A 27,147-nucleotide genomic window follows, 5' to 3' on the forward strand; every position below is an offset into this window, starting at 1 on the left:
TCTACCCCTCCACTGCAGCCATCCAAGCCTCAGTCCTTATTTCCACATCTTTGCATTGGTAGACTTCAGTTTTCTGTCAGTCACTGAGTGGTGGGGCATTCCTGCTCTCTCAGCACTGGCAGTGACGTAAATGATCAGTTCCATTAGGCCGAGTCGCAGCTCTCAGGCCGTAACAGACTTGTGAGCGCAGACAGAGCTTCTCCTGTTTGTCCGACCTGCAGGGACAGGAAGGAAAGGTTGAGTCAGCCATCGCCGCCGCTCGTCATGTCTCAGTAGCCTCCACCAATACCTCACTTTATCACCATCTGCACACCAACACAGCGCCGCAGTAAATAAGCTGTTTTGCTCAAATTATGAAGTCCACATTTGAGGTGTTTTTCTCTAAAGCCACGTCATGGACATTATTTTAAATAATTTCCACTTTATATGACACTACTCAGATCTAAATGAGTCCTGATAATATATTTATCTATTTATATCGTAATAAACCACAGATTTAAGAACCGCTGTTGTAACGTTGAATCAACATGATCATTTAACAAGTCAAAACATTTAATAATTTGGTGAAATACTTTTTGCGCTTTTGGCATAAAGTCACATTTAGTCAAGTCAATAAAAACTGTATTTATACGTCTGAAATTACACATTTATCTCAAGATGACCTTACAATCTGAACGAGGCAGGAGGAAAAATGAAGAGGAAGAAGGATCCTTGCTAAACGATCAAACATGCTATAGGTGCCATGTTCAAATCTCTAGGTCACAAAAATCCTCAGCTCTGAATATTTATCATTGGAAATTATTGTTAGTAATTTGATGATTTGGTTAAAATTTATTTTCCAGTATTTAATGTATTTTAACTTTTGTGCAGCAGTTTTTTTTTGGATTCTCTTACAGTAGTTACTTCTCCAGAGGTAAGAGAAAAAGAGAAAAGTGTTTAATATCACTCAGTTTGGAATAGACCCAAGAGCACAACCGAAAAGAAAAAAGGTAAAAGGGGAAATTTGAATGATTAGATAAATAAGTCAGGTTTAGCTCAGGGAGTATCTTAAAGTTTAGAGCTGGCTGTTTTCTTTTGCTTTTTTTCTCTGCAATATTTTTTACTGGATTCTAAGTTTGTCAAGAGAGTGGCGGCGATGTCTTTGACAAATACTAATTGCTCAGCATGGAAGAGGAGGGTACTCACATGGTTTTGTTTTTTTTTTTTAGAGAGAATTGTTTCCTATGGTGGAAACTACTTGTATCTCGGGTGACTCTCATTAATTCAAATATGACACTACTCCGCATTCAAGGAACCTTGTAGCAAGGGTCACATTTTTTTAAGTAGTAAAACTCTCTTATGTACCACTTTTTTAATGAATTGAAAACTAAACCCTAACCCTAACCCTAACCCTAACCATTTTAGTAGTATTTTTATAATAGCTGTTTTACCAGAATATTTCTCCCCTGTGTTTCTGTATTGGCCATTTACCAATGTGTTTTGGTTTGTGGACCAGTAAATCATTCTTTCGTGTTTACCCAAGTAGAAGCTTGAATGCGAACCTGTGTTTTTCTGTCAGTTAGGGATTTTCTTCCACCACCCACTCTTTCCAGTAGGACAAATGATACAGCTAATCTGGGACCCCGATGCTTATGGCTTCACATTAACACCCTGCTAAGGCCTTCGCGGTTCCTGCCCAGCTGCCTGCGCTGCCAAAAACACTTTGGGGGAAAATCATTTTCAAGCTTTAATGATATTTATTCTACACAGAAGTTGTGCCTGATTTTCTTTTTTTCGGCGCTGTATTGGGTGCGCTGCTTGGCAAAACAAACATGGCGGAGATGAGTGGCACTGTAAGCACCCTGAAATAACAATGGATTATTTACAGAGGAGGTTGAGGTATGGAGGCCGAGCTAATAAAGACACATATCCACTTACACTTTAATGGGCAACTTATATTCCTGAGGATGAAGAAAAAAAAGTGCAGCAAGGGGAAAAAAATCCTTCAATCAGCGAGCTACATGCTTTATTTGCTTGGTAAATGAGAGGAATGTGAAATGATGAGGAAACTTCCATGACAGAGCAGTCGTTCTACAGATGTTCCGTTACACTAATCTGCCTGAATCTCCGTCTTTATGACCATGTCAGCACGCACACTGAGCTGCTGGTGTAGAGAACCACTACACAGCTTTCATATGACTGCTCAACAATATGCAATGTCAAACATTTCACAGGATGTATCTATTTTATTAGCCAAGCTAACGAAATGTAGAAAGTATAGCACAATCAATGTCAACGAGACAAGTGTTTAAGATTGTTTGCGCTGCCTGTCCATTTGTTGGTGTGTTTGTTTGTTAGCAAGATTCTGGAAAAATTACTGGATGGATTCCAATGGCGATTAATCCATTTTAGTGTGAATCCGGATCACGATATAATTCATGGATCTAAATGAGATCAGGCAAATCTAGGGACCTTATATGTATCAGTGTATGATATTGGGTGCAGCTTGATTGTATTCAAGGGCGCTGTTGGACCTTGGTGGAGCAATGCCCTCTACTGAGTGACATTCCAGTTTAGTTCATAAAACTTAAGTGACAATTCAGCATCTTGCAGTTTTAATCTTATTTCTGGGGATTCACTCCTGCAGAGAGGGAAACAGAACACAGACTATTCAGTTTTAAAGTCCTGGAAAACAAACACTGCCCAATTCTGTCGTGTTAAGATCAGCTGGTATTTCAATACCTTTCATCTAATTGTTTGTCTCTTCTTTTCATCCCTTTCTGCTCTTCCTCTCCTCTCTTTCTTCAAACAATGTGTTTTTCTCAGCTGAAAGGTAGGACTTTACCTTTCCCTTTATTTCAACAAATTTCAAACCTAATGTATGAAGATTTCCCTCCTTCATTTTTCATTTTTTTATATCTGCCCTGTTTGTCGCTGCCTCTCTTACAATAACGCAAATGTAAATGTGTTACAACTGATGTGAAATGTTTTTCTCTCTCCTCATAGAAACCGTATGCGTGTCAGATCCCCGGCTGTACCAAACGTTACACAGATCCCAGCTCGCTACGCAAACATGTCAAAATCCACTCGGCCAAAGAGCAACAGGTGCGTAGGAAGGTAAGATACTCTGTGAAGAGTGGAAAAAGCTTAATGTCCCTATAGTGTTATGAGGCCAAAATGAAACAACATTTTCTAACATGACAATCATTGTTTTCTTATTTTTGAGCATTAAATAAAAGCAAATGAATGTTATCTAGTGACAAACTTGGAGTCTGTCGGTAGATAACTGAAGATTATTATCTGTTATGGTTCATGTTGCATTAAAGTAATTCTCATGGTCATTCTATGTGTATGGGTGGTTAAAAAACATCTGTAACAGTAAACCCTGCTCAGCAGCTACTGTGCATCTTTTTCTTGGTGAACTTCCAGAGTGACCTTGTTCCAGTCATTACGGCCGAGCTGCAGGTTTCTACAAACACACCACTTCAAGTAATCTGTCCTGTTCTGATCTGTATTATCCACAGATCTATCTGGTTGGTTTAATTTCAGGGTTGGGAGGCCCAGGGGGCGGACTCAGAGGGTTGTCTCTGAGAATCGTTTCCCCACAATAGATCAGGTTCAACCACATTTCATCATGTTCATGGTCAAAAGCTCATTCTTTCCCTGACTGGAAGTGGGTAAATAACCGAGAGAATGGGCTCATTGTTGTGGAAGGGGCTGGATAGTGGCAGGCTGGATGATGTGTTCTTTTGCTCCAGCGTCATAAAGGGAAACACATGTGCGCTTGTAGCATTGTTAATAAGCTGTAGTGCGGAATACCCCAATGACCAGATGTTATGGACAAATGTCAAACAAATGCTCTTACTCCACTCTTGGAGCCGGCCCGGAGAGAAACTGTTAGGAGTGTCGCTGTGGGGGAAAAAACACGGCCCCAGTTAAATTTGACAAATGTTTTGCAGGGCACTAGTCAGGCTCTCCCTGGAGGACACAAACACACAAACACACACACACACATGGCCATAGAGTATCTAAGTATGAAATCATAACATGGAGGATGCCAGCATGTTGAAAAGTGCCATCATTTGTGTTTTCAGCGAACAAGAAGGCAGAAGTTGTTATCTGTCCACTTGGCTCATTGCTGCCAATTAACTCTATGAAAGAAAGAGACTGAGGGACAAAGACAGACTCAAAGAAGGGGAAGGGTTGGACTGATGATGGAGAGGAAAACATGTGGTTGACAGCTCTGACATTTAGTCGTGTTTAACTGGAGCAATTTCTCTGAATGATGCACTCGGCTCCTTCTGGTCCAAATGACTCAGCGCTGCACTGCCAGGTTTTTATGCCTCCTGGAGCCATAAAGTTTTCACCTCTTACTGTTATACACACAACTAAAAAAATATGGATTCATGAAGATAGTAAATATTGCAGTGTGATGATGAAAAATTAAATATGATTTAGGATTGGTTCATATTTAAATTTTCTGGTTGATTGAACACTTACATTTGATTCAGTTCAAGTTTTTACGATTCTGGATTCATTTTATTTATTTAATATTTATCCTGTTGTTAGCCAGGATAGTCATATTGAGATACAGTATTCAATTCATTTACCTTACATTATATGTTATTTGTATACCGCCAAATCATAATATACATTATTGCAATGGAATCTACTTAGACCTTGAAATATCTCTTTTACCAAGGAGTCCAGGTCAAAATGGGCAGAAATGAAGTAAAAAACTTGAAAATGTAAGTACAAGCAAAGACAATTAACACACATAAACTTACTGAAGCGCAGGAGAACGATAAAAAGAAGAACATGAATGGAGACATATAGTAATCTGTGGCTAGAATTATTTAGGGTTATGGGCAGAGGATGTCACATCTTGTTAAACCCAATGAGACAAATTTTGATTTGTCAATAGGGGCTATACACATAAAATTTGATTGATTAGTTGATTAATTGAAAAACAGCATAATTGTAATTTATTAATAAAGTAAAATATTAATGAATATATTGAAACAGGTTCTAATACATTAAATAGTTCTCTCATAGGAATTAATGTAGATTTGACTAAATCTTTACACAATAAATTGGCTCCTGTCAGAACTGTTCTGAAGTCTGGATATTTAATTTCGCAGGGTACAGTCTGTGTGGGGCTCAGCTGCTCCTGACATTTTCAAAAAATGTTCCTGTCAGTAAAATGTCCAATGGAGCCCATGTGAGGAAAAAAGCAGGAGCGAGTTTCTAACATTGCAAAAGTGGAACAAAACAAACATATCTAATTTTTAGACCCTTTGTCTACAACACTAGCATGAACTGTTTAAAACTTGTCAGTGGGATTTATTCAGTGTTGATGTTGTGTTCATGTGATTTGTTGATTTACGCTTCAACACACCAATGAATAGTTCTGAGTAGATCAAGTCCACTGATATTTGTTTTTCTATTACTTGATGTCACTCAAAGCTCATAAGCCAATTTTAAATTCTGACTGTTTCATTTCACACACACGGTTTAAAATCCTTTCCTTTCTATAACACTTCAGATCATACGCTTTACCTCTATCCTGATCCCTGTGTCGGTTCCTCAGGATGTTTTTAAGATAGATCTCCCGAGGAAAGAACAAGATGTTTGTGCTGTCCCAGTGTGCACCACAGCAACTATAACCTTTTATTACAGTGAAATCCACTGATGTATACAACAGAACTCAGCTGTTCTGCTGATCCATAAGGCAGATGTCCCATTTCACCAACTGACTGAGTTTCCTTGAGGTTTAGGTTTCTTCTTCGTGGCGTGTGAAGGACTCTGAGGCTGAAATGTGTCTTCAGTTGGCCCTATTACTGTGGGCAGCAGGAGAAACAGAAGCAACCTCACATTGGCTCTGATTTGATTGAGTAACCGCTCCGCCACAGTGTCCAAGGCCAGCGAGTGACTCAGAGAGCAGCATGTGATCTGTCCCCTGGTTCCCCCTGAATGACCATGTCCTCTCATTTGCTGAGTTACTGTTTCATATTAACAACACATCACATTAGTGCACAAAGAGAAAACACACCCCACACAGTCTCCAACTCACAAAATAAACTGAAGCTGCGTTTTGTTCCTTGATTGCGTAATCTTGTAGAGCAGATGGGAGTTTCTCTCTCAGTGACTCATCATAATTTTATCTTACAGTTTTTTTGTTTTCTTCTAACCTTTGTGACCGACAGCTTCGGCCCTGCCCTCACCTGGAGCAGGACGTCCTGAGTGAGTGTTTGTCCATGCAGCACCTTCAGAGCTCCGCCTCCTCGCAGCACCTCTACAACGGCAAAGATGGTCGTTCTCCAGGACTGGGCCAAGACATCTTCACAGGTGCACACAGGACACTGCTCTGTCACACAACACCCTGATTCTGTACCCTTCTGGTACATTAAGTAATACAATCCCTCTGCTTGCACCGGAAACATAGGCTTCAAGTCTGTCTATCTCTCAGTGCATTTCGTCACAGCACATGCCAGGAGTTTATTATCACCTCCATGTTTTCACGTCTGTTGGTTGGTTTGTTTGTAAGCAAGATAACACAAAAAGAACTGAATTTATTTATACGAAACTTGTGGGATGGGTCGGGAAGAACCGATAACAAGTTGGTGTGGATCCGGATCCAGGATTTACACATTTCCCACACTTCCCCACATTTTCACCTTTTTCCCCAAGGAATAATTCATGGAGCTTGATGAAATAAAAATCAATCATTTACCACTCTCTATTAGTGTGTGAAATTCTGAGTTTGCATGTTCTCCTCGTGTTGGCGTGGGTTTCCTCTGGGTGCTCTGTATGTTGACCCTGTGATACACTGACAACCTGTTCAAGGTGTGCCCCACCTCTTGCCCAATGTCAGCTGGGATTGGCTCAACCCCAATGCCATCCCCAAAGGATATAGATAATGGATGGATGACTTAAGCTTTAAGGCCTGTCTAGAATCTGAGTGGACTGCTGGGCCTTGGTGGAGGAATTCACTCTACTGGTATCTAGTATCTGTGAGAATTCAACAGAAAAAATCATTTCAACAAGAATTCCCTCCTAATGATTTGGTCTTTGGCCTGAATGCAACATGCCATATGACACTGTTAGTAGCTCTATCCTCCATGGTTAATTAACAATGTGAGGGGAAGGGACCGGCTGTGTCTCAGAATATCGATGGCCGGGGAATATTTGTTCCAAAACAGAAGAACAGGCCTGCGAGTGAGGCCTGACCGCCAGAATCCCAGACACCTGGTAGAGCAATCATCGGGTCATCGCGGATAATCAACAGCTATGTGAACTGTCCTGCAGATGGTTTATGTTAATTCTGTGTTTTTTCCGGCTGTAAAAATCCTACTCCCGCTGCATTTGGTCGTACTAAAAGTGCATATTCCCATTTTAAATAAATCATTTGGAAAGCACTTGGATATTTAAGTGTTACCATCTTGTGCTGTTGTTTGTTGGGTTCGTATGTCAGAGCCACATCATGTTAACCTGTCATCTTGTCAGGCAAAGGCTGCAGAATCCATTAGCAACAGCAACAAACACTAACTTTTACTCGTCACATGTGGCTTTTAAACGTCCCATTTTTTCGAATTGATGAATTTGACCGTCACCGAAAGTCAACACCACACTGGATTGGAAACAAGAGGGAGATAAATAGATTATAAACATCTTAAAGACAAGAGAGATGCCCCGTGGCTCCCTCACTTTATGGACACATCTGTCCTTGTTTTCTTCCTGTACCCCGTCCAGGCTCCCCATCGCTCTCTGTTATTGTTGCTGGAACTCTGCGCACCGTTGACAACTGTGAACGCTCAACTTGTCTTTGATTGTCGGGCCGAGCCTCTGAGTCGTGGCTTTTTACCCTCGGTCTCCCTCTGTTTCTGAGTGGATGTTACTTACTCTCTTGTTTTAAAGGGTTTTAAAGCCCCCAAGGAGCTCGCTCACGAGCCGACGCCAAAGCGCTCAAGGACGCGGTGTTGTTCAAGAACCGGTGAAAGGTGTCGCAGGTTGGATCTCCATTTTACACGAGCTGCACTTTGTTCTGGGGCCAATAGGATGCGTGGAGGGGGTGGAGCAAGGTGGGCAGCCGTCCCATCATTAACACTTGTGGAGCAGAAAATGAGTCATGCTTCCAGTCAGAGCTGGATTGGTTTTCCTGTTCGCTGGTTGTAAGTCTGCTCTTATTCACATGGCCGCGGCGAGACTTACGAGAAGCCCCTCTCTGTTTTATGGAGAGTAATTAGAGTGTTCGCTGATTATCCAGAGGAAGTACTCATCACAGGTTTAATGCAGAGCTGTTATGCTGACTGGTGGATTTGATATAACTCTCCATCTTCTTCTCACACAGAACTTGTTAGTTATTTCCTGAACGCCACCAGAAGCTTTTTCCACAACATCTTCACAACATAATGATCCACTAACTCGTAAAGAGCGCCATCAGATCCCCTCCGTCTCCCTCTGCGAGGAACCGGCGATGAAATTGAGGCAATCACAGCCATTATTTGTCGACTGTTTTGCCGCTCTGGTAGCAGATGTTGGGGGCTAAAGGGGAAAACATTTAAGGTCTCTGACTGATGATTTGGGGGTAATGAATCAAGCTTGTAACCATTTCGGAGCGCTGTCAGATCAGGCCTCGGCATGCTTCCACTTGAGAACAGCTGGGGCCTGGAAACGGCAAAACCAGGAGCGCCGATCTTTCCTCTATCTTTTCATCTCTCCTTGTCCGCTCCTCTCGTTACCGGTTAACTGCACCAGACAGTCAGCGCACGGCTGTCCTCAAGGATGCTGGGAAAGAAATCAGGCGATAAACAAGGTGGAAGAGGGAAGGAGTAGATTTACTGTGTTGGGAGAGCAAGTGGAGATCATGTTCAGTTTCCCTCTAAGTGTTTAGGTCTTTAATGAATTAGTCTCTCCCTTTGGAGCAAGATTTTTATATGATGATGGAATTAAACCACCGGAAAACCGTAAGCTTTGAAAGATCACAAGCAATGCAGCATATTCACTCGCTGAAATGTCCAAGTAGAACAAAAATGACAAACATTCTCTGGTTGGAACATTTCAAATGGGAAGAGTTACTGCTTTTTTCTGTGTTACATTGTTGTGAAATGAAGGCATTTGGTTTTAATGTTACTGGTTGGACAAAACAAGCAGCTTTAAGACGTCACTGTGGGCTTTAGGAACTTTGGGATGGCATATTTCATTATAAATGGAAAAATAAAAACAAATAAAACATGAATCAATAATCACTATTATTAGTTGCAGCCCTAGCGGCCCAGGGCATTCTGGATAAGAAAAAATGGATTTGTGTTTAATCATAGTGTGCAGCTTGAAACAGTAGAGAAAGTTGGCAGAGGGCAGCCAGCATGAGTAGAAAATAATGGCCCCCCCACAGAAAACTGCATCAACAAAATATTAATCAAATGTAGTTTCGAAAAAGTTAGAGATGGAATAGTGAAAGACATATTTGAGATTTTGGAACAGAGTCATAAAACAGTTTTATTGTCTTCTGAACATTTCCAGCATAGAGTCAAATAAAATCATTCTGATACAGTACAATGCACATGTAGACATGCACATGCTGCACTGCTTCACATATACTGTTCCCTAACAGTTCAACGTTCGCCTGCACAAACTCGCACAACCATGCGACGCAAACACACACAACACAGAGGTTATCCTGTAACCTCGTTCTGCCTTTCAAATGCCCTCCGGCGCAAAGTTACAGCTCAAACACGTGTAACGTTTTAGTTTATTATTGTGTAACGAGAACAAACAGCTGAGAGGGCAAACCAGGCCAATCCGTGTGGCAGCACAAACAATGTTCCCTAAATTACAGACAGCGCAAACACAGAGCGTTTCATTTTACGCAGCTCTGATTGGATGAAGGTTGTCCAAACATTTTTTTAAATCCTGTTGTCATGAAAAAGCTTTTGATTTGCTCAAAGGGAAGACGGAGCACAGGGGCCCTCGGGTTTATTTGGCACATTTACTGAATTAGCTTTGTTTGTCTTTCAGGCATGTACACTGGCTCCAGCACCCCCCATCACAGCACCTCGGTGGAGCTCCTCTCCCCTAACTCCAACCCCATCTCTGCCAGCGACCTGCCCTCCAGACAACACCGGCTAGACCGCGACCTCGGCAGCCCTCATCACCTGTCCCCGCTGACTGCTATGGATGGCACGAGAGACGGGTGAGTGCTTGGTGGATGCGTTCAGATGATGACGGGTCATTAGTCTAAAACCCTGATATAATAAATGTTCCAGCATTTTATGTCAAATGGCAGATACAAGTTCAGATATGTGACGTAAAGTCATGTGACAACACACTGTGCTGAGGTAAAACGTTTCTAGCTAAAGTTACTTAAAACCTCTGTGGATATGGATGAACCCTGAACAACTTGTTTCCACATTAACTGCTACACACACTACACTCTTTGTGTGTATTTATCCTCACAATACACAAACGTCAGCAACTTAGCGAAGCACAAACTTCCTTCTCAGCAGAGCATCTCCCTGATATTATCATTATGAGCACATCATCAACCCTTGTTTCCATTGTTTTTCACCTATTTATTATCCTGAGTCGGGGACGAACTGCTGGGCGAACCCACTTAGCTCATGTTAGGTTAAGCCTCTCTGTCCGGCTGACAAACCCATTTGGCGGTCTTACTGGAAACAAACTCAGCTCCCCGACCCCTGAGACAAGCCTCCTGGGAGGAGGGGCTGTGCTGGTCACCGCGGGGTCAACGTGACACATCACCAGCCATACTTCTGGCACCGGCTTCAGTGTTCATAAGGTCCCCCATCTCTACTGGATACAACGGCGTCAGCACAATGACCAATCCGCTTGGCCGGACATGATTCACACTTTAATGAGAGTAAAGTGTCAAAGCGGCGTGATAGTATCATCCTGTGGTGTTTGTGTTGTGAGTCGTTTTACTCTCATAGGACAAGAGTCAAAAGAAAAGACAAAAAGAAACAAGTATATTATACAGATGTACTGTAGGTACTCATATACTCCATTAGACACATATACCACAATACAAATATATAAAACTTAACCATCTAAAAAGATGATATATCACCCAGATAATAGTGAGAATAAGTACATCTGGACACTTTTAAAAAGGAGGCTGTAAAACTGAGGGTGCCACTGTTTCTACATATTTGGCGAAGAAGAAAATGTGTTTCTAGACTCACGAGTATCAATTAATCAACTCTGCTGAAACCCGTTCATATGAAGCTGCCTCTAACGTTAGATACCGACAGTTTGAAAATCTGCAGCTCTTGGAGGTGCGACTGCCTTGCTTGGGGACACTTCAGCAGGGACGAGCGTGTGCGTGAGAGGCACAGAATGTTTCCTATTAGCGCCGATGATTTCCCCAGAGAGCCTGCGGAGCGGAGTTAGAGCCCTAGTGTCGTCAGGAGGCAACTGTGTGTACTGTGCTAAACAATGTGCCGAAAACCAGGGAGGTAGTGAAGGAAAACAGCCTTTTACAGTTTAATAACATTGAGAAAGAGTGGACGGAATCGAACATCATAGAGTGTGTGGTACAACGGTGATCGTGTTACATAAACATGCTTTCCTTTGACTCTGTGGTCTGCTCGTTGGGTGTCTGCGTGTGTATATACACTTTTGTGGGAGTGAATACAGCGCAGACGTATGACACAATGAGGTTTGATGGCTTTCTTGCTCTGAGAGTTGTGCACTCATTCGTCCTCGTGTGTGTCTCCGTGTGTGGGAGTGTGTGTGAGTGAGAGGAGTTTACATATAGTAATCCAGGAAACACACATGATTGCATGTGATTGGGGTGTGAGGCACAGCAGAGCGGTCGACCTCCAGCACAAACACTGAACCGGTTGCCCCGCCACAGTTTTAAACCGGGTGGATGTAAACGTCCGAGTGCCGCTCGGAGACGTCAGGTCGACCTCTTGAAGCATCTGGAAGGTGATGTGTTGTTTCAAGCCCTGAAAACTGGAGAACGCTGTTGAAATAAACCTTGTGGCTTCGGTGCCTCTCTCTCAGCAGCATTCACAATTACCTGAGCAGGGACAGAAATGGAAAGTGAAAAGAACCTGAGTGGGGGGGATCCTGTAAGAGCTGGTACATGGGCAGGGGGACATATTGGATGTGAGATGTGGGTCTGTTCCTTTGGGTGTTTGACGTGTTGTGTGTGTGTGTGTGTGTGTGTGTGTGTGTGTGTGTGTGTGTTTGTGTGTGTGTCCGTGTGTCCGTGTGTGTATCTACATTTCTAACCTAAGTGCCCATTATGCCAAATATGTCATCTCCCTTGTTCATGTATATATTTGACTCCCCACCTTAAGCTCCCTCATACAACTACAGCAATTTCCAAATTTACAGATTTCATCGAACCAAGATGTTTGACCTGAGAGCGGCCAGGCACGCACGTGTGCGCACACACACACACACACACACACACACACACACACACACACACACACACACTGTAGTGCTCTATCCGTTCATCGCACCATATGGACAGAGGGTGGGGGCGAGCTGTGGCAGAACCTACAACTAGCCGGGCATGAAACGTCTACTTACATTTGCCTGAAGATGGAGCATTTGATTTACATGTTTAAGGCCTTGAGTATACAGGCTGCTGCCAAAGTCAATATCAGCGCCGCACTTGTTTTTCCCAAACGGTTTAGCAGGACATTAAACATTTTGACAAAATTATCAAACTAACCTGCCTCTCGTGCGGCAGCCTCTGACCTCATGGCTAAATGTGTTTACTCTGACTCAAATGGGCCATTTAGACTCTTTTGACTTTGTACATAGCAGTGTCATTTTTCTGAAGCTAATATTAAATTATACCAGGTAAAATGCGTCTGGTGATTGGTGTGGCACGTGTGTGTGTAGGGCCTCCCTCTCATAGAGGTGGTTGTTCGTCCACGGTGGCCGGTGCTCTTCAGAGAGATGGGTGGTAAATGTTGTCATTCACTGCTTCGGCCATATGTGGTTCTATAATTGCAGAGGGGAGTCTCTACGGCCTTTACTCAGGTATTGATATTAGAGCCCCTCTGCAAATATTATAAATACTGAGTCGGTTTGATACCTTGGCAATGATTGACATGGGATAATTTAATTAGAGTGATGGCAGAGACGGCACAGAGCTACATTAAAAAACCCTGAACTGATGGAACGTCCAGTTCTTGTAACTCTACACTGTCTGTCTTCCAGCCATTATCATTCTCCAGTGATCCAGAAAACGAGTGTCAATCTCTTAACCCAAACAAAAAGCGTTGGAGGTAGTCGCTCAGGGTGGAATGTGGGCAGTCGCTCATTTTGTGGTGCTCAGTTAATAACATGTAGTCTTCAATTAACCCGTCTACGCAAACACTTAACTCAAAGGACGAAAATCGGATTATTTACTCTCAAAATTCCTCCAGGAAGTACGGTGATTAAGGACGGATCCTCTGCGTTTGGTGCATCTTATCTTTCTTGGAGTATCCAGGGCCTAAGAAATATTCCCCAACCCTAGCTGTACTCTTCATACTTTGGGGCCTGCGGGCCTGGCTTAGCTTTAGCTTAGCTTTAGCCAGGATGCTGTAGTCTGTCTCACAATCAAAGCTTTAGCTTGCTAACCAGAACCAGAAGCGTTCCCACTGATCAGCGCCAAAGAAGCCCCCGTCATCCATCAGCAGGGCTTACTGATCGGCTACAGAGGGGGTGGAGATGAGAGGGCAGGCGGAGAGTGTTTGTGGGGAATGTAGGGTTTGCAGAGGACAGGGTTTGATCCTTGCTCCCTGGTGGGACAGTTAGCTGCAGGTGAAGGAAGACAAACGAGGAGCAGAGCAGGACTGTTCATGAATCTTCAGCTTTTCTTTCCATCCCATCATGCCTCCGCACACGGAGCCAAGACTGCAATGCAGCTTCTCTTTAAAATCAATAAGTCGTAATGTTTCTGGACAATAGCTGCACTCCTGTAGTGATGACGTCCATGGCCTGCATACTTGAATACGAGTCATTTTGTCTGGACTTGTGTGGCTCCAGGGCAGCTTCAGACAGGCCAGGTCGGAATGTCCTCTTCATCTTCTCGTAGCCTTCTGTAACGCTGGAGTTAAGCCAACAACTTCAGAGTAGAACCAAAGCTCATTCCCAGAATGACATCAGCTTTCCCATATTACTCACAGAAAAATTCACAGAGCTGCTCAAGTCCAACTCACCGAGCTGGTGTCCACTGGAGTGAGCGACGGTTTGCGTCTCGTAAACCTTTTGGCTCCTCAGGCCTTTAAAACAGACCTCACATTAACTTCTCACAAGTCCGACCATAGAAGGAAGAATTTAACATCCATCTCTCTCTCTCCATCCTCCCTAACCTTTATATGAAAAACAGTCCATCAATCGGATGGCCTCACCTTAAATTCCCCCCCAGCTCTACCTTCAGGAATCAACAGGTCAATGGTCAAACCGCTCTCATTGCAGCGGAACGAAAGTGGGTGGGCTGGCTGGAAAAAGGAGAGCATGCAGGATGGTCAGTGAAGATGAATATCGCAGGAGAGATTAATGTGAAATTTGAAAGATTCCCCTCATACCTCAAGCCCGAGCTGCTAGCGAGCTAGAGAGCGACGAGAGCGGGGCCAGTGGCAGCTGGCAGTGATTAGCTTATGATTCACTTTAGCTGCACATAGAGGCAGCTCGTAAAAATATGAACAGTATAACTGTTTCCCGAGTTTGTGCTGACAGCAGCTCCTGGGGGAACGGTGCTCTCCACAGGAACACATGGCCATGCACTGGGCCCATGCCAACCCGTGGATTAGACACGCTCGCTAACAGCAAGCTTCTCCAGTGCTGAACTAAAACATGGTGTCACACAAGCCTCTTCAGTTTTGTCGGCACAGACATGTAGGTCAAGTGTAGTCCAAATACTGTTAAATCTGATACCTATATGAACATTTACACAATGACAAGAGGGGTAACCTCCAGATAGTCTTCTGATTTGTTGTTACTTTTAAAGGTATCAGCTGTATCTCCTCAATTTAAATTGTTTTCATTGGCTAATCCTGCGAATTCTGGATTCAGAAAGTCCCTCATTTTGTTTATGTCAAAGTTATAATGAAAGCTGGAGAAAGTGTTCAGATCTTTTACTTAAAGTCACCCTCCGGTGAAAATCAAGTTTTTAAACATGTTAACATGTCTCCTTTGTGGCTTTTATGTGATGAAAGACATAATTTGAGCAAAATAACAGCCAATGCCATGGCTATGTATTCACTTTAAGGGCATGGTCCAACATGCTTGAATGGAGGCGAAAGATAATCAGCTGAGATGACTTACATATCATGGCCTGCTGAATGTATTCTCCACAATACTCCAGTTGTGTGGTGTGAAGTCCTTCTGAGGTTGTGGAGGTTGTAGCACGAGCGGTCACGACAATACTCCCTGTTATGTGGCAGTCAAAAAATATTTCATGACCAACATCATAAAGTGCAGGCTAGTTATGGGAGTCACAAATCGAAGAAACCAAACCTCTCAACCTGTGGGTGGGCCTCATTAGCTTGAAAAAGCTCCTTAGCTGCAGGTGGCGCTGTGAAGGAGGGGGAGACGAGGAGCAGGGCATACATTTGCATCGTCACACATCCCAGCCATGAGAGGAAGGAACGGGTAGAGCTACATTAAAGTCATTTTTAGGCCATGGTGGAATTTGTTTCTTGACAAATATTTTGAATATGTAAATTTGAGGATAAAAGCAGAGTTTTAGGGTTTTAGTGCAACAAACGACTGGAGTGAGACTTTCAGCAAGGGGCAATGCCACTTGGTAACAATTGTCCATTCTTTTAAGTAGCAGTCCTATGTTCTTACATATACTTCGGTAGAGTATGAGCCAATAGTACTTTAGATACTATTGGGTTGTTTAAAATAATGTACTGCATTTTATCGGCTGATTATTCGATTTTTATGTAAAATCTACAACGTATAGTGTAGTTACAGTTCAGTTAAAGTACAACATTTGTAGTTAGAGATGTAGTGAAAGTAAAAAAGTGTAAATACTCAAGTTAAGTACAAGAAAATACAATTACTTAGTTACTTTCCATATGATAGGAATCACATGTTGACTCAAAGTTTATCTCTCCACTAGACTTCAGGGAGTCAGTTCAGTTTGTGACAAGCAAACAGAAAGACGACAAACAGAAGTAGAAACACAACATCTCATCTAGAGGCAATAAAAAGACTTAATCCCAGAGTTGATTTTTTTATTGTTTTTTTTTCATGATCTCCGCTGATAAAAGCAAGAACATGTGCAGCCTGAAGCCGCGTCTTGCAGCTAATTAAACTGTAAAGTAAATAAAGCAGCTTTTTACACTTTTCGTTTGACATTGTTTAGCATCTCCTCTCATCGCTCACTCTGCCAAAAGCCACTGCCAGTCACTGAGTGGCGGGGCGTGACTGGTGCACGGAGCGGTAGGTCATATCCCAGTCTCCAGCCAGGCCAGCAACCAGCAACACTCTGTCATCATGTTCATACAGCGCTTAGTGCAAACCATATGCTTCCACGCAGACACACAGCAATAGCAGCAGTTTATGAGTTGGCATTCCTGATATGCAGTCGTGAGAGGGTAGTAAGTAGCTGCTGAATATTTGGAGGGAGGTGATTGGTCGGCTCTGTTTTTAAAGGCAGGTCTGTTCGATATCAGTCGTTTATCGCTGTTGTTTCGTTTAAGTTAATGTCAAGTGTTCAACATGAAGTCATTAAACTGTTGTTCAATTAGAGTATCTTGTTAAATTGCACATGTAACATTTAAGTGTGTGAATAATTACCAGATGTGGAAATAGAACAGTTTGACATGTTTAGTAAATAGACTTATTTGTTTTCTTGCTGAAAGTTTGATGAGGAGGTTGATACCATACTGAGTGTTGGAGAGGCCAGATAGCCTAGCATTCATTCTGCAACTAAACCTGGCTGTGTCTAAAGATGAAAACATTTCTAAACATGACTAATTAACACGCTACACCTCCATACAACCTGTTAATGTTACATTTTGGTTTTTAAATCGATGAAATGAATGAGGATATAAGACAGCTGTTGATAGTTTTTGTTTAAGCCTTTGGACTGATTAGTATCTCTCTGTTTACAGTCGTTTTCCCAAACTAACCTAACAATCTCTCGGCTCTTTGCGTCACATTTTGTTGCACAGACACAAGAATGGTATAAATTTTCTCAATCACTTCGCAAGAAATCAAAGAGGAGTATTCATCATTTTCTACTCCTTCCTTTATAGACTCAGGACACGTTAAAGTGCCGTCACATCACATGAGGAGGACATCTTTCAGCAAAGTCATGATGTAATTAACCCTAACCCAATATTCTCCAATTAAAATATAATCAATAACAATTCTTCATTTAAATATCTAATGACCTGTTATGTATTTTATTTACTTGTGTATTAACATTATCCAATGTGTCAACAAAGTTCAAACCCAGAGAAATCACTAACTTATTTAAGGTAACCATGTTAATTTTGGTCGCCTGTTAAATGCATCACGTCAGCTCTGGTGCGGCTTTGCTCATCTCTTGCTGCCTAACGTGAATTAAACTTTAATACTTAACCTCATCCACTAACAGAAATATTTTCATCGGCAATGGTAGTGAACGCTCCCATGTTCCCACGCTGCTTCATAATATCAACAAACTAGGTCCTTTGTTGTGGTTTTATTTGAGAGACCCTCAGAAGTCACATATTGTAGGTTTAAAGACCTGGGCAAAGGGATGTAGAGTTTAAGCTGATGACGTCCCTAAATGTGATTTGCCTACTTCTGTGTCAGGATGACAAATGTATCCAGTAACATGAACAAACCTTTATTTAAACAATCATATTCTCAAAACACAGACTCCAGGCCTCAGAGTCACAAACATGTAATCTTAATATTCCTTCACTCAGACATTGTGAATGTAAACACGATGGTGCCCTCTTTTCTCCGGGCCACAAAGCCTGGGGTCACTGCCATGGTGGGCGCCTGGTGTGTGTGTGTGTGTGTGTGTGTGTGTGTGTGTGTGTGTGTGTGTGTGTGTGTGTGTGTGTGTGTGTGTGTGTGTGTGTGTGTGTGTGTGTGTGTGTGTGTGTGTGTGTGTGTGTGTGTGTGTGTGCGTGTCGTGTCGTGTGTGTACGTGTGAATGGGGAGAGGGGAGCAGGGGTAGGGGGGGGGTTGGTTTCACTTGAATGCACACTCTCCCGTTTGTTGACAAAAGATCATAGTATGCGGTGGGAGGAACGATTACGTGTGGGGAGCCAGAGTTTTCCACACGCCTGGACTGTTTCTTCTTCAGCGTGATGAGAATCCTTGACGGCCCCGCTGGGTTTGTCTGATCATGTGGTTCGCACGCCGCCGTGTAGCTCGGGCTTTGATCGGGATGTCACATTGCATGAAGCCCATTATTGAACAGTGATCGACACTGATAAGTGCTTTAAACACATACCGCATGTCTCACCCTGCCTCTCTGTGTCTCCCTCAGGGTGTCGGGCCCCCTGATGTCTCCTGGGATGAAGGGAACAGGGACGCCTCCTCCTCCTCCACCACCGCAGCCGCCGCCTCTGGAGAAACAGCATGTTCACCCTCACCAAAAGCCCTACTCTCACTATCACCATCACCAGTCTGCTAATGACGGTGAGATGGACCTCCAGACATCTGGCTAAATGTAACCTAAAAAAATTTCAGGAAATCTGTTCTGGATTGAATTTGAAAATGGCTATTAGCGTTCAAAATTGTATTTCCCGTGGCAGGTGATACAGCAACATCGAACTCCTCTATTACTCTTGCATGATGTCCTTTTGAAGGAATTCCCAGTGCAGGGTCATTTAAATACACTTATATATCTTAACATCTCTGTGTCTGCACCACGAGAGCCACAAGAAAGGCCTGAGAGAGAGGAAGTCGGAGCAGGGATACTGCCCTGTGGCTCTGTCGGAGCATTTTTAGGACAGAGAGATTACAGTCGAAGAAACAGAGTCGGGAAAACCACACGCCGGAAGCCTTTCCCCTGCACTGAATTAGCCAACAAAACGCTGGCTCATGTGTTCAGCTGTCTCTCAGCGCCCGAACATTGGAAGGCTCAGCTGTCACTCCCGAGCCTTTTTCCTAATGCCTTAAACACTGTTTTCCCTGTAAAGATCTACACATGGACGTCTCGCTAACCGCCCTGTGGTCAGGCAGTTGCGTAGTAGCGCTCGTGGAAAGGCTGCTTCCCCATTATCGTGACTCCTGCGGTCGGTTCTGAGTACGAACTGGGACGATGGGGACGAACGTTACACACTATGGGGCTGGCAGGGGTAGCTCGAAGCACAAATATAGCATTGTCATAATTTGAGAGCCCCATTAAGTTTCAGCCGGATGGAGCGGACGCCCACTGACCCTGGAAACAATCGGCCATAGACACTGGTGGCAGATGATCAAGTCAGGCTTCTATTTTTCTTCTCTCTCTCTTCGTCTCATCCCCTCTTTAACATCCTCCCTCATTTCCTAGAATACCAAGGCAGCTTTCAGAGCTGCTTCCATTTCGGAGACTCCTACAGGATGGAGCAGACGGTCGGTGGTGTCCACGTCCCCGGAGATTCTCACGCCTACACTTCCCATCAGCACAATGGCTTCCACATGTCGACCAGCACAGCCGGCTCATCGGGTAAGGACGATTTACCTTGGCCCTTTTTTCCAGAATCAGAAAGTATACAGATCCTAAAAGATAACCTGAATGATTTTATCAGAAATGTTAAACCCATTCACCATGTTCCAGGCTTCAACTTGACTCAGGAGCTGCAGGGCAACGCAGGGTGCCAGTTCACGTCCAGCCCCGAGGAGAGCATTTTCTTCCAGGTCGGCAGCTTCGACCGCAGCCTGAGCCACATGTCATCCATCTACACAGAGACATAGAGCAACACTGGAGCAGGACACGCTTCACCACTCACACTCTACTACACCGCAGTCCGACTCCTTCACATGTCTTCACACACTCGGGGCACTTCTCCTTTAGGTCCTGTTTTCTTCCAGGTCCCACAGACTCACTGCAGGTGTCAGATGGATGATGAACCCGACCACATTAGAATGACACTCAGTAGAGCACATTCCTCCACCAGGGCCCAACAGTCTGCTCCCCACACTGGATGATTTCATCACACGCTCGTAGATATGTGCCTGGCTCTTCTTATCAAACTTCATAAATTATCAGTGTTCACGTTGAAAAACTCCAGATCTTTCAGATTCTTTCCAGATCTGCACCTCCACATCCTTCTACCAAGTTTCATGGAAAATCTGTTCGGATGTTTTTGTGTAATGTTACTCACAATCCAACCAACCAACAAACAGACAGGGGTGAATACACAATCTCAAAACTCTTGAAGTCAGTTTAGGTTATTTACGAAACACTATGTGAACCCTTAAAACAAAAATGTCTCATCACCAGTAAAACTGAAAAGAGGTTCTTCCTGGTTGTAAATAAACCATTTTCAGGGGAAAAGAAAACTATTTAAAAGAAAAGAAATAAACAAAGATATGAGGAATTTTACTCATTCACATCAGCTAATTTAATACTCAATACTAATGTCTGAGAAAATAGTCCCAATGATGTCACAGTGATGTCATGAGGGTTATTTGGGATTGAGCTGGAGACAGATGTACAACAGACAGCCTCTGTTATGAACTGGGGGTGTGCAGGTTTGAATATGTGTGTATTTCCCCTGCAGGGAGTTGTCTTCCCACAGACGCTGGTGAGTTGCACTGAATGTGAATATTGGGATCAGGTATTTCAGGTAGAAGTCAGTACGTATCTCCTTTGTTGGAATCGATTTGGTCCTTCTTGTCTCTTGCATCCCGCAAAACATCATGAAAGTTTCATCAATTCCTCTGAGAACTTTGTTAAAGGGAAAACCTTTAAAATGATTTGATCAGCTTCTGGTTCAGAGGTTTAACTGATTTTAAACAAATCAGATAAATCCAATGGAAGTCTCCTCTTTTAAGTAGTGAAAAAATATGACTCTTTAAAACAATCATAACATAAGAGACAGAAACTTTCCTTCTGAGCTTCAGAATCACATTTATTGATCAAGAACCCATCATGTACAGATATTGTGAATCGGTTTACGTTGGTGCATCACGTACACACCTACATACAAAGTACAACCAGAGAAAGCCTCCATGTTTCCTCGGCTTTGACATTTCAACTTCAGACGATACAAACCTGAACGGACGTTGAATAAAACGTCCTCGACCTCCTCTCTCTTTCTCTCTTTCTCTCTCTCTCTCTCTCTCTGAACTACATCTTTTGATCTGTTTCAGACTGAAGTGTAGAGATAAATATATCATTTTGCCGTGTGTTTGCTTTTCTTCTTCTCTTTTTGTTGTCAAGTGTTCTGTGCCTTTGCATTTACTTCCAGAGGAGGGGCTCATTCATTCTGCAATACTGCAGGAAAAACAACAAACTCCTTCATTACATGTGTATAAAATGTACAGTTTGTTAAAAAACAATCATTTGAATGTTTGTCATTTCTCAGTTTAAGATATAATAAATGGTTTGGTCACTCAATGGCTCTTTTTTAATAATTAAAATAATGCAGAGAGGAGTGTGAAGCTTTATTAACCTGAACAGTGTATTTTTCCTTACAGACATAACTTCTGTGAATGAGCTCAGACTGTTGATGAAGAGAAAAAGCCTCATTCTGTAGGCTTGTTGTGCCCTCTAGTGGACGAGCGCTGCAATGACTGCATCTTATACTTTCAGCTTCTTCTTGTTCTTGAGGTAGCTCTCATAATAGAAGTTGCTGAAGAGGATGACGAGGGTGATGCAGTAACAAAACAAAAGCATGTTCATGGAGTTGGGGAAGTCGCACTCGGCTAACAGGTTGTGACCCGTGTGCACGATGAAGATCACAAACTGCACCTGGAGGGGCAGCCCACAAAGGTTCAGATTGGTTCTAAAAGACATTCTGTGTTTACATGTTTGATTCCTGTCACGCAGAGCGTGGGCCACTCACCAGCTGCAGGGACGTGAGGTAACGTTTCCACCACAGGTACTTCTGCATGTGTGGGCCGATGGCAGCCAGGGCGTAGTACGAGTACATGATGATGTGAACGAAGCTGTTGCCCATCCCGTTGAAGAACGCTGCAGGATGTGGTAGAAACAGAACCAAGCATTAAAACAAATCAAGAGAAGCAATAGAAAGCATCATCGTCAAATAATGAATAATTCAAAATAATGAGAAAAGCTACTTTTTTAGTATTGATATAAAAAAAGTCTTTAACAAAGAAATTAAAGGACAAATAACCTCACACAAATCGGCACCATTCAATTCACTATGATTCATTCATCAAGAACTTAAGAAGCATGTCAACCTCAAATCCAGCTGTGCCTGTGATAAAGATTAAAAAAGGAAGATATAGAAATATAAAGAATAAAAATGATATAATGGAAATAATAAAATCTGCAAATGAATTATAAAATAAAATTCTTTGATTAAATATAAGAAAATGTAGGTAATAAGAAAAGAGAATAGAGCAGCAGTAAAGTAAGTGACAAGTATGATCAATTGTGTTAATTTTGCTAAGTGTTTAAAAGTGACATGAACATTGCACATGATACATGTGATAGTAGAGTCTTGTAATAGTTCATGTATCTTATCTATAATGTTGTAAAAGCATTGACTCTTGCATAACAAAAACGCTTCTTTACGTCGTATTGCATCATCGTATGGTCTCATACACAAATGTGAAGCAAATGTCACAAGTTCAAAGGGTCAAGGTTCGTACCAGGCTGCCGATTGGCTTCTCCACAGAAAGGTTTTATTGACAGGAGGTGAACTTTCCTCGACATACTACTGAAGACGTGGAGAAGTCACACGTTTATGTAAAGTGATCAAATCGGAGCAAAGGTCGCTGTCAAGTGTTGTGGACGATTGTCAGCTGTGGAATTTTCCACGCGAGCACAAGTCCACAGTACGAGTGTTTACAGCAGCGTGATGGTGAATGCATCAATTCACGATAAACCACAGTGCTGCCGTTTGTCCCGACGAAGGACTGTGTCACTCAGTGCAGTGGTGACACTCGTTTGAATGTGTCTCTACAACAATGGAGCTCTGTCACAGAGGAACCTGATGCTCGCACTACTCAGGGAAAAAATGGATTAAATGCTTTATGGTTTTTTTCATATTTGGGAGTGAATAACTACATTAGTTGACTTACACTGTCCCCCGGCCACATATTTGATTCCCGACCACCAGTTGAAGATCATGGTGCCGTGGTGGTAGACGTGGAGGAACGTGATCTGATTGTTCTTCTTCCTCAGGATGAAGAAGAGCTGCTCATACACAGGAGGAGCAGAGGAGGCTGTTGGAGTCAGGACTCTGATTTCTAACCACTCGACTGAATGTGAAACATTTTTGATGTGATATTCACCGTGTCGCTGAGCTCGATGACCTTGGAGAAGAAGAACCACCAGCAGACTCTGGCCATCTGGACGGAGGGCAAAGTGGAGGAGGCTAGGTTTTACATATTGTTATTAACGCATTTAAATTCAATTCAGACAACTTTATTAATCTCACTGGCGCACGTCATGTGGAAACAGATTGCACAACTAAATTATACACAGACAGGTGCAAGAACGAAGGGAGCTAAAAGAATAATTAAAAAAGTAAAAGCTAATATACAGCCAATCGAGAAAAACTTTACTTTGAATTATAATCCAAACATAATTAATTCTAACAAACAACGTGACTAAATTAAGCTCAGTATACGTTCTCAGACTCTCTCTATGTTCCATTCATTTACAATACTTTCAAACTCCCCGCCTCTTCTGGTCAGCTGACTGGCTGGTTGTTTGAAGTAAACCAATCAGATTTTGCCATAATCACAATCAGCCAATCACATTGCAGCAGGCATCGTCTCATTCACATCTTACCACAGTCTATGCATTCCACACCATACAGCCACACCTCCATTCACCCAGCATGACTTCAAAGTCTAAGGTCACACATGGCAATACACACTGCAGTCTCTCGTGATGAAACGTTGTATGGGAGATACCCTCATGTACTTACTCTCATGGCCAGTGGGCTGTTGCTGTAATCTACAGGCTGACACAGGTAGCTGTAGTTTGAGAGCAACGACGTGACCAGGAACTACAAACGTAAAACACAATAATGTCATGAATGGAATATGAAATAACATAAAATACATAATTTCATGCTCAGGGTCAGGGGCGGATCCAGATGGGGAGAGCGTGGCGGGATAGAGCGGGTGCTCTGCAACAAGAAGGTCGCCGGTTCGAATCCCACTCTATCCCATCTGCATGCCTAAGTGTCCTTGGCAAGATACTGAACCCCTAGATGGCCCCTCATAAAATGATGAGTGTTCTAAAAATGTAAGTTGCCTTGGATAAAAGCGTCAGCTAAATGACATGTAATGTAATGGTGGTGGGGGGCAGGGGGGCAAGGGGGCCCCAGCTGAAATCTACACAATGGGCTTGAATGTATTTCAAAATACATTCATTGCTGTGGGGCTTTGCTCAAAGCTATGAAGATAACAGCAAACAAGGAATGACTCAGATTTGCATTTTACTGGATCAGGGATTATGACATATAATTGGCCCCTCTGGGTGAGTCTTGGCCCCTTGGCTTAAACAAACAAAGAGCGGATCTGACAAACCTCGTAGAACATGTAGACAGACAGGCCGACCATGAAGAAATTGTAAACGATGAGAACGCCTCTGAGATTGAAGGGTTCCCTGTGTTTCATCAGACGAGGGCCCGCCCACACCACACTGAGGTAGACCAGGAAGATGAGTAGCATGGGAAAGGGAGAGTAGACCAGCAGCCACGGGTCTGTGCGCTTGTCTGGAAGATGACAAACATGGAGCTGTGTGTCAGGGAGGTAACTGTAATCAAGCACGTCAGGACACATTTTAGGCTGGAATTCTTGAACGCTTGATGACCTTTCCCCACCGCTGAGGGACGAGTTTTGAACTTTGACAAAGACTAGCTGCTGTACAGAAGTGACAGAAATCTAAACAGGACAATGTCCACACACCAGTATCTGCTCCCACACACGTATTCATTTCATGTCCCAGGTTTTTATTTTGTTTGCACAGGAAAAGCCTGATTATTACAGTTAGTCTGTTCCACATCAGCCTCAGATGGGACATTGTATGCAATTGTGTAGATGTAAAGCAAATGTTTTTTCCCCCCTGACATTTAAAGGGCTGATCTCTGATCTTCCTTGTAGCATACCTCCAATACAACCAGGAAGATGAGTGACACCTGGACGAGGAAGTAAACCAGCAGCCCGACATGTGTCAGAGAAGTAATTCATATACTGAATTACACATGATGGATTGGATTTCTGAAATCTTTCACGTCTGTTTAGGGACTATTGTTGTTTTGTCTGCCCAGGAATTGCAAAGTTTTCTGTCTGTGTTCAAATGACACACTGTATGTGCCACTTTGTAAATAAATACCAAATTCTGTCTTATAAAGCTGAACAAATAAACAAAAAGAGTTTGTGTAGGGATAACCTTGAATTCTAAACCTTTTCTTCATATATGTGTGTGAGTATACTGAACATATATAACGTTAGAATACGATTCATGGCGTTAACCATGTGACAGGCCACAGAGCAGTCATTGTGGAGCAGCAGCTCCCACACACTGAACACAGAAACAGGTTTGCTGCTAAAACAAAGTCGACCGCACATGTTGAAGATAGAAAATGAGAACGATCACACACCTCCATTGTCCAGTGCGCTCTGGTACGCGGACAGGAGTCTCTCCCAGGATGAAGCCATCTGGAAACAGAGGGATGTAACGATAAGAGGAGGAAACAGGGAAATCTACAGCATTCAGAGACCCGACGGATCAGCTCACCTCTCACACGGTGCTTCGGCAGCTCGGGGACAACACCACACAAACCTTTGCTCGTTGCGTGGAGTCCTGAGTTAAATAATGATTAGCTAGGTTCACCTCAGAACCAGAAGCAGTAGCGGTCCGCCCCTCGATGGTCAGTGAAGACGACAGGATCATCTGCGGCTGAGCGAAAACACGACAATCCGAGCCGCCCGGAACTAAAACCGGCGTATACACAGCTTCGGGTGGAGTAAACTTCCGCCTCAGGAACTTCAGATGCACGTGCAGATGTTCCCACGAACATCTGTCTCACTTCCGCGTCCTGCGTTTAGCTTCACTTTGTTTCCTCACCGGTTCCGATCAGCCGGTTCGTGGTCACAACAGAGGGGGCGCTGTTTCCCGCCAAAAGGACTTTGCATTCAATTTTAACTTTAAGAGCCAAATAAAACAATTGTATTGTATGAAATATAAACGGTATTATTATGCGATAAAGTGTTAGAGAAATAAGTTGTATATTTGGAATAAATAAGTGGTAATATAAGAAAATAGTTGTACATTTTTTAGAATAAAGTGGAAATGTTATGTTGACGAAGATGTACTATTACAAGAATGAAGTTCTTATTCTATGCTGTCTCATGTAGAACCTCAGAAGATCAACCTGTCACCTATTAAAACGAGGAATGTGGAGCATCTTGTTGCTGTTCTGTAGAGCAGGTTTCGAAACGGACAGAATATTTAATCTTTGTGACTCATCAGCACATTATCATAAGCATCAGTACACTGAAACCAGCTGTCTATTCTGAGGAAAGAAGCTACACAGACTTGGTGTTGGTGTAATCTTTGCTGCTGGTTCACTGTAAAACGTTGGTAGTATCTGTGTGATATTCAAAGTGGTTCAAGGTTATTGTAGCAAACAAATGATCCAGTTAAAGCCTGAAGAGAATATAGTGTTACCCGAATCAGAGACAGTGACTCATTTTACACAAACGTAAACTTTTATGTGTAAGATTTGTGCTTACGTCTCCGATGTGCTGGAGGAGGGTCTCAGTCACACTTGTTCCCAGTATCCTGCTGATCACGGCACAGAGCGCCCCCTTTTGTTTTATCTCAGAACTCTCCTCATCCAGCAGAAGACTAGGAAACTCCCACAAGCCTGCCAACAAACCTAAAGACAGACACAGACGTTGTTTTGTACTTTCAATCACTTTTTCTTTAAACCTTACTTTTGTATTTTAAACCGGTCTTTGTATTTCTTTATTTGTTACTTCTTCTATTATTTCTGTCCTCTGAAAATGAAAACTTAGGGAAATGTTAATGTCCTGTATGTCAAT

At 42.9% G+C, this 27,147-nt stretch overlaps 2 protein-coding genes across 2 annotated transcripts in view; one reads left to right on the plus strand and one right to left on the minus strand.

Annotated features, from left to right (window-relative positions):
* LOC133960822 (zinc finger protein GLIS1) overlaps positions 1 to 21,511 on the plus strand; it is a 73,451-nt gene extending 51,940 nt beyond the window's left edge. The window contains exons 6-11 of the mRNA XM_062395665.1: positions 2,986 to 3,096; positions 6,186 to 6,327; positions 9,997 to 10,171; positions 18,452 to 18,603; positions 19,460 to 19,615; positions 19,727 to 21,511. Coding sequence (XP_062251649.1) covers positions 2,986 to 3,096; positions 6,186 to 6,327; positions 9,997 to 10,171; positions 18,452 to 18,603; positions 19,460 to 19,615; positions 19,727 to 19,863 — 873 coding nt within the window. The 3' untranslated portion in view covers positions 19,864 to 21,511. The remainder of the gene's footprint in view (positions 1 to 2,985; positions 3,097 to 6,185; positions 6,328 to 9,996; positions 10,172 to 18,451; positions 18,604 to 19,459; positions 19,616 to 19,726) is intronic.
* Positions 20,998 to 26,192, minus strand: elovl8b (ELOVL fatty acid elongase 8b). The gene is made up of 8 exons (XM_062394838.1): positions 25,838 to 26,192; positions 25,701 to 25,758; positions 24,625 to 24,812; positions 24,018 to 24,098; positions 23,377 to 23,433; positions 23,164 to 23,278; positions 21,960 to 22,087; positions 20,998 to 21,865 (listed from the first exon to the last, which is right to left on the minus strand). Exons 2-8 carry the CDS (start codon positions 25,756 to 25,758, stop codon positions 21,695 to 21,697), a joined length of 798 nt encoding a protein of 265 aa, XP_062250822.1. The 5' UTR covers positions 25,838 to 26,192; the 3' UTR covers positions 20,998 to 21,694.
* Between the last annotated feature and the right edge of the window lie 955 nt (positions 26,193 to 27,147).

Source organism: Platichthys flesus, chromosome 9 (assembly GCF_949316205.1).
Source record: "Platichthys flesus chromosome 9, fPlaFle2.1, whole genome shotgun sequence".
In the NCBI taxonomy this organism is placed as follows: Eukaryota; Metazoa; Chordata; class Actinopteri; order Pleuronectiformes; family Pleuronectidae; genus Platichthys; species Platichthys flesus.

Coding starts and splice junctions, on each gene's coding strand:
- elovl8b (XM_062394838.1), bottom strand. CDS start 25,758: ATGGCTTCATCCTGGGAGAGACTCCTGTCCGCGTACCAGAGCGCACTG. Junction 24,813..25,700: donor GAGCGCACTGGACAATGGAG/GTGTGTGATCGT, acceptor GTCATCTTCCAG/ACAAGCGCACAGACCCGTGG. Junction 22,088..23,163: donor ATATGTGGCCGGGGGACAGT/GTAAGTCAACTA, acceptor CACATCCTGCAG/CGTTCTTCAACGGGATGGGC.